The sequence below is a fragment of the Haliaeetus albicilla genome, chromosome 11 (assembly GCF_947461875.1).
Source record: "Haliaeetus albicilla chromosome 11, bHalAlb1.1, whole genome shotgun sequence".
Taxonomy (NCBI): domain Eukaryota; kingdom Metazoa; phylum Chordata; class Aves; order Accipitriformes; family Accipitridae; genus Haliaeetus; species Haliaeetus albicilla.
In genome coordinates this window covers 27,176,612-27,192,065 of record NC_091493.1, presented here as the reverse complement: position 1 = coordinate 27,192,065, position 15,454 = coordinate 27,176,612, and the positions used below count along the sequence as shown (strand labels likewise).

The window sequence follows — 15,454 nt, the reverse complement described above, 5'->3', positions numbered from 1 at the left end:
ATTTAATTGTGTTCTGGCATGTGTTTACTGTGAAGGTACTCTTGGTCTCTCAACACACGAGAGTAAGTCCAAGTCCATTTCAGTAACAAAAGCAGAGTATTTATACCCTCTTGATCCTTGTAGAACCAACCTTGTTACCATTTTTACAGTATGTACCTACTGCAAGACTCGCATTTCCAAATGCATTATAGAGCTAGCACATTGTGTTTGCTAAATATTTATTGATTGCAGAATAGCTCAGAAAGAACTGATTGTTCTTTTCTGTTGCCCATGTCCTCCATTTATGTCTTTGCAGCATTACCTCATTCAGGAGCATTATCTTGCCTCTGGAATATTTCAGATTGCAACTGTTCAGCATATAAAGAGCCGTTAAAGAGCTACCAGTGGCTCCTCAAACCCTTGAAAAAACTGATCCTTTTAAAAAAAGAGAATTACATTGAATCCACAATATCATATTCCAGTACTTTCTTAATTGTTTATCACTGACAGTGTTTAAACCTCCCTCTCTTTTTTTTTTTTTTTTAAGGCCATGTTAAGGAAGTTTTCAAGCCCTGTGTTACAACTTTAGCTACAATTCTTGTGTTTTTATAACCAAAACTGATTTCAGTTATGCAGGATAGAAACATAAGCACCTTTCCAGCAAAATCTCTCTTAAAGGACTGTTCCTGCTCAAACAGTGCTAGATGGAAGCTAAGTTTCTGTGTAAAGCTTTACCGAGCCATTCAAGCATTCCTGTTAAGTAACAAAACATGGGAGATACCAGCACTGGAAGCAATCCTGTACAGAACAAGCAGAAAACAGTCCTTCCACACCACCTAGGGCTCCAATCTAAAACCCACCCAAATGCAGTGATTTCAGGGTATGGCGAGCACTCAGATGGCAGGGTGCCCAGGAACCGCAGGGGCTGTGGCAGGAGGTGGCAGCAGTTCAGTAGATGGCATGATGCCCCCACTGAAACCTGTGCTTCCCACACCATCACAGGTACAGGCTTCCAAATTGCACAGAAAAATGTCATTTCTCTAAACCATCGAACTCCCCATGCCTCCTTTTGCAAAAGGAAAAAACACATTAGAGAAAGCATCCTGGCCAAACTCCTATGAAATGCCATTTTTTGCACCCCTATTTTCCGAGCAATGCCAGCTGTACACAGGGATTCCTTTGCATTGCCTATCCTAGTGATACCTAAAGCATAAGTAACTTTCAACAGATGACTGGAAGTGGGAAGTGCTGTCTTCCCTTCACAACTGGTTTAACTGAGGCTGAAAGCAGCTGAGTGAGCTCTTCAAGGTTGGCAAGGTCATAAAGGAGGCCAGAGCAGTTCCCAGGAGCTATAGCTCCATTCCCATCTTTGAAAGAAGACAGACTCCAACAACTGGAAGAGGTATCAAGAGGGGTATGTCAGGAGATTAAGGATTTTGCACATATCTACATAATCACATGTCTGACCTGTAAAATGAGAACAAAGTAGTCGACAGGCTTGTTTCGCTGGTAGAGGTAGTGTTCTGGGGCTTTCTTGTTCTTCTCGTCATATTTCAGCTCCTGGATGACGTTGGGATGTTTTAGCAGCCTGAGAAGGATCTTCTCTGACATCTGGGATGGACCAAATGCTTCTACTTCTATAACACAAGATACAACTTGGCATTACACTTCAGCTTGGCAAGAAGTTAGCAAAACTCATTAATAAGCATTTGCCTATAAAAGACACACAGATGCAGAGAGATCCATTATGGAATTGCAGGCTTCCTGTCTTTTGAGACTGTTAGATTTGTAAGGGGGGGAAAAACCAGGAACACCCCAATTTTCATTACTGAAGTATTTTTCAAAACAACCAAAAACCATGTCTTCATCTGAAAGGGAAAAGAAAAAGGCAGTCTTGCCCTCTTGAGAGTTCAGAGTCACAGTTGTATAGGCTCATTGGAGAGTTGTATAAATGGAAGAGCTTTACAATTGGGGCACAGAGAACCTCTGAATTTGTTTTTTCCTTCCTCGAAAGGTATTAAAGTTACTGCATTTATTGCACTCTTTCAAAAAAAAAAAAAGACTGTTGGGGGCCTAGAAAGTTGCTCTAGATAGATGCTTGACATAAATCAAAGACACAATTGGGGCTGCCACAGTTCATATGGGAAGAGTTACTCAAAGTGAGAGACAGCGCAGGTCAGTTTAAACCATGTGGGATTAATGCCTGACACACAGAACACATCCCCTATCCACTTGCTCTTCAGTGTTCTCAACAGGAGCTGTTTGAAGCAGAAAAGCTCATCCTCATGTGAGAGAGTTAAGCCAGGGATGCCAAGATTTACACATGCAAATTGATAAGCCTTCCTAACACCTCATTTCAGAACAGGACCGTTAATGACCCAGTGCCTTTCATCTGCTAAAGATACTATTCTCAATTTAGAACAGAGAAACCAAAACTGTAGCTTTCATCTTATTTAGCAGTGGCTTCACAGACAGACCTGGATTTAAGCTACACAATCCTTTCATCCACCAAACAAGCAGAGAGGCAGCACTGTAAGTCTATGTCTGTTGAGCAGGTGTTTAGGGAACTCCATCAAGTCTTGTACCACTACATGAATAACGCCTTGCTTGCTGTTAAATCCACATCTTCCTGTTGAACTGCTTCCATTCACCAAGGACATGCTCACGTGCACATGAGCTGTAGGAGTCCAAGCCTTCTAAGGAATTACTGCCCCTCAGCTGAGATGTGATAACCGATCACGTACATGTTTCTTTCAAGTCACAGAGGCAAAATAAAGCATGAAGGCAGACTAGGAGCATCTAGGCAGGCAGTTACTGCATCTTAGAGGAGGGGAAGTACTAATTTCCAACTGAAGCTGGCAAACTTGAGACAAAACAACTTTATGATTTTCAACCCATGAATATATGTTGAACATAGCAGTGAAAAATGCCCATCTGAAAGGCCTGCATCTGAGAAGTCTTTATATGTCAAAGAGAGACAGCACGAGCAATAGGAAGGTATGTTTTCCACAAGCTCTCCTGTTAACAGGTCTCATCTCTGAGGTGAAGGGACCAACTTTACGATGAAACGCATTATCAGCTGCAAGAAACCATTCAAGGCCCTGGCCTCTCTGCCAGACTGCCCACCCAAGGGCTAAAACATCAAGGTGTTCTGGGATGGAGACAACTGTCCTCTGAAACCTGAAGTCATCAACGGAGGTCACACAAGCCAGCCAGAAATCCATTTTAAAAAGTACAGTTCAACCGCCTGTGCAGTCTGCATTAAATGTGTCGGGAGAGTTTTCACTTGGAGTCAAAAAGCCTCATGGAACAGGTTTAGACCCTCCTGCAAAAAGTCCAGCATCTCTTTCTGGAGAAGGCGACAGAGTGCAATTACAGTCAGCTGGCCAGTGGTATCGAGTCCTCTTTGGTTTGTTCCCTGAGCTCTTCCTAATGGGGTGTACTTGCTAGTCGTTAATCTGACGGACTCTAGACATGCAGTGCGGCACTTGGCGTTCATCCTTACCTTTCAGACCAATTTAAAGTTACTGGTCCACCCCTGGTAAATGTCTCAGAGGGTTCATGCCGACACTGAACACAGGAGAGGAGAGAATTTAAAAAGAAAAACACAACAGTGGCATTATTTGTCACCCCACAATCCAGCCTCCCTTCCCGCCTGCACTGTCCCACCCACCTCACCAGCCTTTGCTGACAAACTGCCTCTGAGGCTCTGGCATGATTGCAAAAAAAGATAACCCGCACTTGCCTGTTGCCAGGAACCGGTGCATTGCCAGGAGGAGCTGCGGTGATATTTTAACCTTCATCTCGCTGTCTGTCTGCTTGAAGGCAGAGAAGTCCTGCTTCCTGTCCCGATGAGCTACTTTCTTTTTCGTCTTGTTATCAGCTGGGGAAGGGAGGGTGGGAAAAGAAAGGAAGGAAGCGATTTCTGTTAGAACGGGGTCCAACATGAACCATCCTGGATGGCGTCATCCAGGATGGCCACCCAGAGCACAGGGTGCAGACAGAGCCCTCTGCAGCACATGCAAAGCCCTGCTCATCGGCACCCAGCACAAACCAGAAACAACCAGCGAGCTCTGCTGTGGGTTCATCTGGCCATGAGCCCCTCTCCTGCAGAGCCAGGCACCCATGGCCTCTGTCACTTCTCTGACACTTCAATGGGCGGAAAGTCTCTACTTTCAAACATCTAATTGCAGAAATCTAATTTTTTCATATATATTCCTTAGAAAATTCCCAGCAAGTACGTAGACTAAATACACAATGACTTATCATGATGTACCATGGCTTTACTGACTCTTCAGAGCTTTGGCAAAATCCGCGTGCCTTTGGTCCAAGTAACTCCCAAAGTCTAGCATACGCAGTTTCTTTCTTCCTGTCCAAACTTCAGCAAAGGCTAGCAAGGCGTACAGCCTGAAGGTGGGAATCTCTGGTGACTTTACAGGCACTGAAGCCAGAATGAAGTACAGAGCAGCTTCAGGAGTTCAGATAAGGGAATTCACCTGCTAGTGATCCCGGACTCCTGTCCTTTATTCAGTTAAATACTTCCCACTTGATTTGTCTGTGTCTTAAAACAGGTTCTGTGGTGGGGAATCCCCATTTGTGAAAGACAACATGAAAGATGGAGTTGAGAGGCACAAACAACCCAGCTATTATCATCTACCCACTGAGCTAATCTGCCAAAATGTCTAGAAAACCAGGTAAGCAGAGAGCTCTAGGCATGTTGGGGTACGGTATACATCTATTCTACGAAGAATAGGTCTCTGCTCAGATGGCAGGGTCTTGCTCTTCTCTCCTGACACAGTGCGTAAGGTGGCATTGGTTATAAGCAGCAGAATGCTGTCAGACAGCTCTGAGCTCCACCGTATATTGCAGGAAACCCAAGTCTTGATGCAATTACTGTGAGCCCCCCAGACTTGAGGCATGGCTCAGGTTCTAGGGCCTTAGTGAGGAAAGATATTGAAAATACTATAGCTACTTGTCTATCAGACCCCTAGTCATTGGTTTAAAATGACTGGACTTTTGAGAGACCACAGGCAGTTCTGGTACATTGATTCACTGCTGAGAATTCAGGCAAGCACACAAAGAGGTGTAGGTGACAAGCTAACACTGTGAAACCTCATGCATACTCCCAGGTAGTTGTTGCCAGATTTTGGGTTATGCATGCAAAGATGATTAAATTGATGTACCATAGCAAGGAAGCCACTGAGATCTGGAGTTCTGTATGCGTCCAAATACATGCTACGACTATGTAAGGCTCAGAGTGGTTGAGTTTGGGACTTGGAAATCCACAATACTGGTAATTAAGAGATTTCTAGAAAGACTTTCCCAAGTCATCTAGACTTTTAGATATGAATACATTTAGATGCTCAACCATAGACAAGCCTCCACTATAGGACGATCACAGACTCAACAGCAATACTGTACTGATAGTAACATATCTACTCTAAATATCTAATCTCATTCTGTCAGCAGTGCAAATCAGCAAATTTGAGATACTTGTTCCCAAGCACATGGAGAAGAACGATGATGACCCATGCCCCTTTTCTTCTTTGAAACCAGAAGACTCTTACCCTAGTAGTACTTTACCCAGGACCTGGACTGCATCAGGGACTGCAGTTTCTCTTCCAAAAGCAGGAATAGAAACCACCCAAGGGAGTGGTTATAGACTAAAAACAATCTCTGCCTTAGGAATATAGTCAGACAGACCTTATCTGCACTTGCAGTTAAAGGAAAGATGGATACCAAAGCAATAGAAAGTGAATAGGAGAAAAGTCCCCCAGAAGCTCTCACTAGGTCCTACCTCTTGTAAGAGGTAAGAAGAATAGAAACTGTGCTTTTTCTGAAAAGTGCAGAAAATGCTATTTTTCACCACGCTACGGCTAGGATGCTTTCTCACAAGGAGCTCTGTCATTGCTCTCTTCAGGGAGTAAAAAAATCACAAGTTTTGGCCCTGGGACAGGGAAACATCTCTTCAGTGGGGCAGTAAAGCATCTCTGTATTCCTCCTGTGAATGAGCTGTACCACCGCAGGCTTCATACAGCACTTCTGGTACCTAAAAACAGGGCCAGCATCACACCATGGGTGGATGCCTTAAATCTTTCTGTCTGCATCAGTCATCAAGGTAAGAGACCTAGGCTCTCAATCAAATGATGGGTGAGTTCATCTCCTTCTACTGTTTCCTTGGCAGCTTGTCCAGCAACCTTCCCCCAAGAAAAATGTTACACAGTGAGAGCAGAGCCATATGGCTTAACACCATTATCTTGGCTTATTTTTGTAAGGGACGGTCTTAATTGTTCTTCTCTATCCAAACAACTTCTGAGCTTCTTGTAAGACATAGGAACCAAGGATTGGATGGTGACAGAAGTAATTGAATCTGGACCAGGTATTTCCTGTCTGTCCTTCCTATAGTAAGTGAGATGGAGACCTGGGCACTGAAGTGATCTTGGCATGCTGAAGTGATTTCTGCTTACAGAGTGCTGTGACACTGTTTGGTTCTGCAACATGAACAATGTGATGCGTGAGGGACACTCTTAGGTATAGCTTTTGGTGAGATCTCAACAAATATTGCAAGTATCTTCAGTAGGTTCTGGGAATATTTAGACTTTTCCCTTAAATCAAAGGCAGCAAGGCTGACCGTGAGCTCCTGGGCTGAGGGAGAGAACTCAAGAAGAGGAGGGGTCCAAACACAAGTAAAGTTGTTATCTCTCTTGTAGTATTCCTGAACCTTCAGGCCTGACACAGAACACCACAAATGATTACATGAATTTCCTTGAAGGAGCCAGCTTGGACTGGAGCCAGCTACAGAACAGAGAGTTCAAACCTCATATAACCCGTTCAGTTGGGCGGTCGGGCAGGCAGGCAGCAGGCTGACAGGTGCTGCAAATGCACCCAGACAATGTTCTGGAAAGGTTCTTGTTCTCCTCCTGTGCTCCTTTTTGTCCTTTTGTCTTTAGGACAGAGTAGACATCTGCAGTGAGCTCCAGACAAGATAATGAGGACAAAAATATTTTATCAAATGGGAGTGTGGTTCTGTCTGACACACAAGAACTGTACAAGGACAGAGACAGGCCACTGCTCAACATGTGCATCTATCAGATACTCCAGGAAAAGAAAGTACATTTCCCAGAGGACTAGACTCACTGACTCTGTGCCCACACTCAGTACCAGGACGCCCAGTCCAAGAGTCAGAGGTGGATGCCAGTCTCACTCAGCACACACCCCATGTCCCCCTCTCCCTCATCCCCCAGTGATGCACACACCCAGGCTGACGGCCTATGTCCCACACACTGCACAGGTTTTTTTAAGCCTGTGGGTTTGTTTCATTTTAAAAGAAAGGTTTAGGAATTAACTAAGTTAGTTTTGCCAGTTCTTTTTGTCCCTAGCTAGGAAAACCAGGTTGCCCTATGTATCACGCATGTTTTGGCAACTGACAAAGTCAGCAGGACTAAACCTGAAGCTCTTTAACAGCCCAGAATAGCTTCCTGTAAGGATGCATCTCCTGCAGCCTACCGGTGCTAGACAGCAGAAAGTTAGCAAGTCCGTAGTCCTAATGGCCAACAAGGCAAAAGCATCATTTTCTAATGGACGGCAACCACCTTGCTATATCTAAAGATCAGATTCCAGCTACACAAAGCTCTGCTCTCCTGGCATAAGATATGGATGTACACCATGCCAGTACCTATAGGTCTTGCCCAACAACTTGGCATTGCAAAACCTTTTCTATGTTGCTACGCTTTCACTGGATGACAGTGGAGACACTTATTAGGCCAAACAACTTTTATTCCCATAGCTCCGTGCTTTAAATGGGAGAAGTGATACAGAGTTTACTAGGACATATATTTAACATACCTGTTTTGACAGCTGTTTGGAAGCAGGAATGTTCAAGTAAGATGTGGTCTTCCCCTCAGGGAAGTGACTTGTCAAGGCTAAAAAAAAATCATTAGGTGAAAGCTACTGCAGGTGCAGCAGTGCAGCTCTGTAACAAACGTAACGCTGAACGCCCCTGCAGCATGGGATTGCCAGGGGTCGTATTCACCGAGACAGACTGCTGAACAGCACGCAGGAGAGCACGTAAAAATGCAATGTAAGCTGATGCTTACAACCAGCATACTTATCCGCAACATGCAGAACACATGCACAAGGGTGCGTTAAGGTATTTCATTTGTAGAAAAATCCCAGATTTTACGTGCGGCAAAACCTCTCTGACTCTATGCGCGAAAAACAGCAGCATGCCAGTTGCACTAAGATGATGATTAAACTCGTCTTCAGTTAGAAAGAGCTAAATAAGACAGGCCACCAGTCAAACACGGGTCAGAACAGTGAACTCCATGTTTCTCAAGCGCACTGCGGTCTGAGGCCAAGACAGAACATAAAGCTTTCTCTTTTGGCCCTTTGAGAATGTTGAGAAATACTCTCCCACCATAGCTAGGGCCATGGGAGTGCAGGACAGATTCCTATAGTGTGTCAACCATGAAAAAACGCTCCAACTTTCCAGTACTAAGAACTAAACACACTGACAGCTCTTCATTGTGACACTGGCTGAAATGTAGTTCAGATGCTACCTGTGTCACGACAGAAACCTCTTCTCCCCAGCCCATCAGCATCCCCAATACAAAGTCTCATGCTCAGTACTCAGTCTATCTAGATGTTGATAGGTCAGAGGTATTTACCAATTTTTCTTGCTCCCATCTTCTTCTCCTTGCTCCCAACATCTCTACAAGCCATAAGACATAGCAGACTACAGCAGTCTGAAGAAATTGGGCATGCAACCCTCGAGAAATTCAGCAGCAGAGCTTCAGCAGGGAGAGCAGCTTTCAGCAAAAACTGTAAATATACAATTGCTTCTACCCTAACACAGTTGAAATGGATTTTCATGGAAAGAGCAGAAGGGCACAGTTTCAACACCAAGGTCAGGCATGTCATCAAATTTCAGGTTTCCATCAAAGCAAAACAAAATATTTTTAAAACTTCAGAACAAAGGTGTAACAATGCTGCCAAAATTTTTCATAAGGTCTACTTTTAAGTAAACACCTAGCATAGAGCAAATCATTGCAAAGGTTTCAAGTTGGCTTGGGCTGAGCTGAGCATACCAGCTTGGTCTTATAACAAACAGCATCAGAGAACTCTAGTACTAGTTGGGGTTACTAGCACTGACACGCTGATATCAACATCAAAAACGAGCTGCCTTAACGTATGGTGGACAATAAGGTACCTTCAGTAAACCCAAAGCATGTTCCCATCACTATACCAATTGGAAGTGGTTACAGCACATTAATCTGCCCAAATCCAGAACCTATCACATTTTCTGTGATCCTTGCAGCTTCTCTGGATTTCTGCTCTCTCCCTTACTGTTACAGTGTCCTTCAGTCCAAACAGTGGAACGAACTCCAGTGCTTCATAAAGAAGCTAGAAGTTCATCTTCATGGTACACAGCAGGAGTCACCCCCCCAAAATTTCCTGCATCCTCCAGGAAGCCTGGGAAGTGAAGTTTCCCTCCTGTTCTGAAACAGGAATTTTCAATAGTAAAACCTTCCCAGGAAGGAGAGTTTCAAATGAAGTCATGATCACCAGCTCTATTTTGTTGATCTAGGAAGTCTTCAGATAGTAAAATTAAATTCTCATTTCCTTGCCCTCTAACATGCTATTAATGGTCAAAGCTTTTTTTGTCCTGAAGAATAACACAGCATGTTCTATGTGGTTTCTCTTAACAAACAAGGGGAAAAAAAACATTGAAAAGCATATGCAATGTCTTTTCACTCGTAGAAACATAGAAAAATCTCAAAGGTGATGAGACAAAGATAGGATCTTTTTGGAGTACAAAAGAAAGTCTGAATTCACCCTGTAAAAGCATTATGTTGTAACTGATTAGCCCAACAATTCATTTGTGAAGGTACAAAAAGAAATCTATACTAACAGGACTTCTGTGATTTGCATAGTAATTAGACTGTTTAGCATATCGTAAAACACAGCTGTGATTTACATGAGCCTTTGGGCACATAAATACTGGTAAAATACTGACCAGCTGCAGAAAGTAGTTCAGGCAATAGCATTCTATTGGGAAAAGTAGAGGTATGTCTATCCCACAGTGTAAAGTGCTCATATGGCATTTGGCTTGGAGGGAGGATAGAAGATGCTTGCACTGGCCTGAAAAAGATGTTGTAGAAATATTCAGATCCCTTTCATGAGGAAAGAAAAAGAAACCAAAGGACAGCTGAACAGTGTTAAATATATTTAAAATTATTATTTCTATTACAATAGAATCTACAGACATCCTTGTGCTACATGCGAACACACAGTAAAAAACAGAATCTGCCAGCAAGTGATCAAAGCACAGATAAGACAGATGAAGAATGACAGAAGGGAAGTCCTGTATGCACAGGCCAGATTGTGCAGATGGGAATAGAAGCAAAGACACTTTAGGTAACTGGCCAAAGACCAGACAAACTCTAAACTGGTAAAGGAAAGAGTCCAGATCTCTCAAGTGCCAGGCAATGGTTGACCTGCAGCATCATGTCCCTCAACATATGTTAACAGAAAGGAAGGAAGGAGCTGTACTGAGTGATAAAAAGAGGAGTCATTTAGGACATGCTGGTTTTCAGCACTGAAGAAGACTTTCCTTTCTCAGGTTTCCTGAATGAGTGACAGCGAGAGACTCTAAAGAGACTCCATTCCCCTTCCTTGAGGCATGGTATTTGCCTGCCTTCTTGCTAAAGTATGGTAGTACACAGACTACAGGCCCTTGAGGTGGAGAGAGGCTAGGGGAAAATGTGGGAGGTCATGAGCACTGTAACAAAAAGGTTTAACAAGTCCAGTGTGTTGGAGAACAGCTAGCAGGAGAGACCAGACAGTTGCAGATGTAAACCTTCTTGATGTAAGGGTCAAGTAAAGAAACCTGTCCTGTTTCCAAATTAATACAGCATAAAGGGGTGAGGTGCCCATGCTGCGAAAACAAAAATTACTTTGACCATCTGAGGGATCTGTAGGTCATCTGACCACTGAGATTTTAAATCAGCAACTTAACATCTCTCAAAACACTTCTATTAAATGCAACTGCTGCTGGATGGAGTCTTCCCTCTCATCTATAAACAAAGTGCAAACATTTCTACTCACTGTATAGATCTGTTTCATCCAGAATTTCAGACTTGATGATCTCTTCAATCACATCTTCTAAAGTGACAATTCCCAGGACTTCATAAAAAGGATCCCCTTCTCCTTCATTGTTTACTCTTTGTACTATAGCCAGGTGAGACTTGCCTGCAAGGAGACAGATCAGCAATTTAGACATTTTAGAAATTCCTGAAAGGTCAGAAATTATAGCAGAATTATAGCCACAGAGATATAAATAAAAAGACAAAAAGGTTGATGTCAGGCTTCATGAAAAAAGAGGCAAAGTTTAACAGATGCTTAAAATCATAATCTGATTTCTGTCTGTGAAATGCATTCCTGGGTCACATAAATTCACCTAATGCACTAAAGGAAAACAGCTAAAGAGATCAGTGTTTTCTTTCTGATGTCTTTCTCAGTGAAACCGTCACCCTGGCATTGAATTCATTATATTAGCTTGTTGATGGTTGTTCCACTTCTTGTCTCATGCATTGGCAGAGGAAGGCCAGGCTGGAGCCCTCCTTTGCAGCAAGCTCCTGTAGATGTTTTCCTCAAGTTTGGAAACAACAGCAACAATGGCCAAACCACAGAAGCATGTGGACAGGGTAGAGCTGGGGAGAACAGGTCAGCCCAATCCATGAGTTTCTCTTTTTCTCCTCCCTCCCTCAAAAACAGTTTATTTAGACACGCTCCATACAGAAGGGGGTGCTTATTTAGGAATGAATGAATGAATTAAAATATTCAAAGTGACAGTGTCTGATCAACAAAGAGAAAAGCTAGGATGAGATATACTAGTGGCTCTAAAGAACCCTAACCTGTGCATCATTCACAGTGTATTCTATAATTCCTGAAGTCCCTTCTGCCACAGGAATAATAATAATATCATGACCCTTCGAATCTGCTTTGATATCCTTGGTTGCCAGTTTCCCTAGCTGCCACTGAAAGCCAGTCCTTTGTAAAGCTGCATAAAAAGTAACATGCATTCAAAGGGTTCACCAAATACAAGTGGCATTTTGAAGTATAAATACAGCAGGTATCAATATGCTTTCTGAACTATCATAAGGTAAGCAACATTGTCTCACATTCTTCTTTGGTAGTCTCAAAAATAATACTTATCCCCATCTGTAGAAGATAACCAAAATAGTTCAACTTTGCTTAGACCCCTTTATAGGCAATAATGTCTGCATGTTTTAAGATTCAGATTATTAGACTAACAAGCATTCAAACAATTCCAACCCAGACTTACTCATGCTTAAAGAATGAAAATATCCCAAACAAATTAGACGAGGGAGGAAAACTTGTCAACTACTGATATAAACATTGCATCAGGTCAAGTCAATTCACTTTGGTAAGTTTTTCACATCTGCTTTCCCAGGGACCCAACATAAGCAGTTAAAAACAAATTCTTGGTGAATGCTGTCTGTCGAAAGTTAAATTCTTTTGCTATTCCCAGCTTGTGATCATTTAAAAGGAATTTTCCAAAGCAGGGTCTAATATTAGACTCAAAATGAAGTTTCCATTCCACTTAGGCGATATTCTCACCAAAGTAACTACTGCATAATCTGATTGTCTTGGAGCTACTCGTTTAGATGCAGATGGACATACTTTAAATACCAACTCCACAGCACTGCTGAGTCTTATCTTGAGGAGACCTTATTCTACAGTGAATTAATAGAAAGATGATTTGTGATTTTAAAGGATCAACATTCATATCGTACTGAAAGTCTTTCACTGTGCCAGGTTTTATTTCTTGCATTCCTTACAAGACTTCCAGCTCTTTTTACCACTCGATGAACAGTGTTAAAAAACGTGACTTCATAAAAACATGAAAGATTTAGGTACTATTATCATTGCTGTTGCCCTGTAATATATTATTCCAATTATATCCTTTCAATGTAACAATATTCAAGAACTGTGGCACAAAAAATGTCACATGGACAAACCAAATATTGTAATTTATTTCCCAGCGCCTGCTCAGATATTAGTATATCTGCTTTCAAGTCAAAAGGCATGACTCCTTCAAGAACCATTTCTATCACAGACCAGAGCAGCTCATTTGCACATGCTCATTCACATGCTAATTCCTGATGATCACCATTCTCATACATTACCAAGTGGTAAGAGTGCTTGGATCTGTACAAGTGGGTAAAAGAAAAAAAACCAAGAACAATGCTATCAACTCAGTGTTTCAGATTTGATCAGAATCACCAAATTACAGCCTTTTTCTTCACTTCCGTACTGCCTATGACAAAGCTGAACTAGGTGATAAAATTTTACATTTTGAAAAGCACAGTCTTTCTCTAACAGTGGAATCCCAGGCTCATCTACAAGCAATGGGAGAGATTTATGGAAATGGGACTGGGGAAGGACCTGAGGGGCTGTAATACCATGGGAAGTTGTGCACAACTTTCAGGCACAAAACCAGTTACATGCCCTTTTCATCGGGGTAGACCCCACCAAGAATTTAGGACCACTAAAGTATGTTACACTTTCCCCATTTCAGCAGCCACAGCACTCTGATCTGACCTAATGTGAGACAAGTGACCAAAATCTGTACCAGCTACTGCCCTCCTATCCAAAGTGAGCTGATACGGAATTGTTATGGATGGGTATCAGACATTTTGCACTTTCTACAATGAAAAAGAAGGCCAGAAACATTTTTTCTGGCTCTGCCATAATCTCTGATTTTTAGGTTTTTTATTTATCACCCGAAGTATCGAGACCATTGAAACTTGTCATAGTTTCCAATTTGGACTTTCTGGTGGGTAGCATTGATGTTCAGCTCTACTTTCATTAAAACTGTATGTTGCAGAGAGTTTATCTGTTGAAAATACATAAATTATCCAAACGCAGGCTGACACAAACCTTTCTTCCCTCTCGACTGTCAAGTTTTCCTATTCCTGACTTTCATGAACCCATCACTTTGCTGGGGTGAGATGAATTTAAGCCAATCTAATCGGGCTGCCTCTAAAAGGCTGCCTTTTGCTCCCAAAGTCTTCTCCTTCCTTTGCATTTGTTCCAATGCTCATGCAGTCACTTGATGAGACAGACTAGATCCAAAAATTACATTTCTTGGGTCTTTGCTAGTTAATTTTGATCCAGATCCAATAATTTGCCAGAAATCATCAGACAGTGGAACAAGCATTGGTGCCGGTGACAGAGGTGTCACGAAGATGCATTCCCGGACTGGCTGCCCTCTCAGACTGCTGCATAGATGACTGCAAAATACCCTCCACGTATGGAAGTAATCAAGGCAGAAAAGGCTAAAGAAAAAGCCAGAGGAGCGCCAAGACTTCTTTATACGTCGTAGAAGAGCACAACACAGCATGTGCCCAACTTTAAAAGTGGCCTGTGAGTAAAATAATGACTCCTCCAAGTGTTTTAAATAGAAATTGGCTACAGCTTTATTCAAAGACTTTTATCAGGCCACTGGTACTTGTCATACTGTTTTATTCAACTGAGAGAGGGTTTCAACTGTATTTTCCACCGCGAAGTACATACAATACGTATCCAACAAGGAGCTGAATAAAGTAAGCGTCCAGGTAAGGAAACCTGGACTGTCTATGGTATTCCTAGGGCTCTGAGAGCAAAAGAGAGCAGAGAGCGCAAGCGTGCATGGCAATTACATAAATAATTTCTATACTTCACTGATTTTCTGACCACGGTCTCTAACCACACTACATCTATGACATTAATCTTTCTTTAATCACTTGTTTTAAGTGTTGATACAATGAGATTTAGCAAGCAGGCAGCTATGCAGCACTGCCAGATCTGATAATAAAAGCAGAAATTACCTGAGTGATGTGTAACAGGCAGCACCAGCAGAGAACTGTGGGCACTGCTCTGATCCACAACTCCTCTGTGGCCATAGGCAGGCAGTGTTTGCTTTCTGCCTCAGCCTCCCCCATCTACAGTGACAGTCAGTAACATCAGCTAGAGCCTACAGAGCTTATACGTGTACACAGCTTGACACATAAATTGTGACAAATGCTAATCTCTCAAGTTACATTCACGGGCAACTAAAGGACCAAGGATTTTTCTTAAAAGCAAATCCAGTCCCATCCCATTGCTGAAAGTCTTGCCACTCAGCTTGCATTTTGCCCTGTACCGCAACTTCTGATTAATTTATTAAGCTTATTAAGAAACACGAAGATGCTTAGTGAAATCTGCATGAGTCAGTGAATGTAGAATGAGCTCCTGGGAGCCCATGTGATTGACTGACCACGCAGAACAGCACTGGAGGAAATGCCTGAAATACTGATTCTCTTACAGTACCTTGACCATTCCTTGAAAAAGATATGGAAAGAAAATTTTCACCCTTTGGACCTAACTGGGGCATTTATATGTTTAGAGCAAGGACCTCAAGAATATTGCC

At 42.5% G+C, this 15,454-nt stretch overlaps 1 protein-coding gene across 4 annotated transcripts in view; it reads right to left on the bottom strand.

Moving 5' to 3' along the window:
- The window catches only part of CNNM2 (cyclin and CBS domain divalent metal cation transport mediator 2), a 129,340-nt gene that overhangs the window by 19,121 nt on the left and 94,765 nt on the right, over nucleotides 1-15,454 (bottom strand). For 3 of the 4 annotated variants that reach the window (XR_011326883.1, XM_069796883.1, XM_069796884.1), the window contains exons 2-4: nucleotides 11,086-11,229; nucleotides 3,725-3,862; nucleotides 1,447-1,616 (exon numbers count right to left, since the gene is read on the bottom strand). Coding sequence is in view for 2 of the 4 variants with exons in the window: in XM_069796883.1 (XP_069652984.1) it covers nucleotides 1,447-1,616; nucleotides 3,725-3,862; nucleotides 11,086-11,229 (452 nt within the window). In the remaining 2 variants the exon portion in view is untranslated. Of the gene's footprint in view, nucleotides 1-1,446; nucleotides 1,617-3,484; nucleotides 3,550-3,724; nucleotides 3,863-11,085; nucleotides 11,230-15,454 lie in introns of those variants that run through there. The other variant, XR_011326884.1, reaches the window with a different exon arrangement.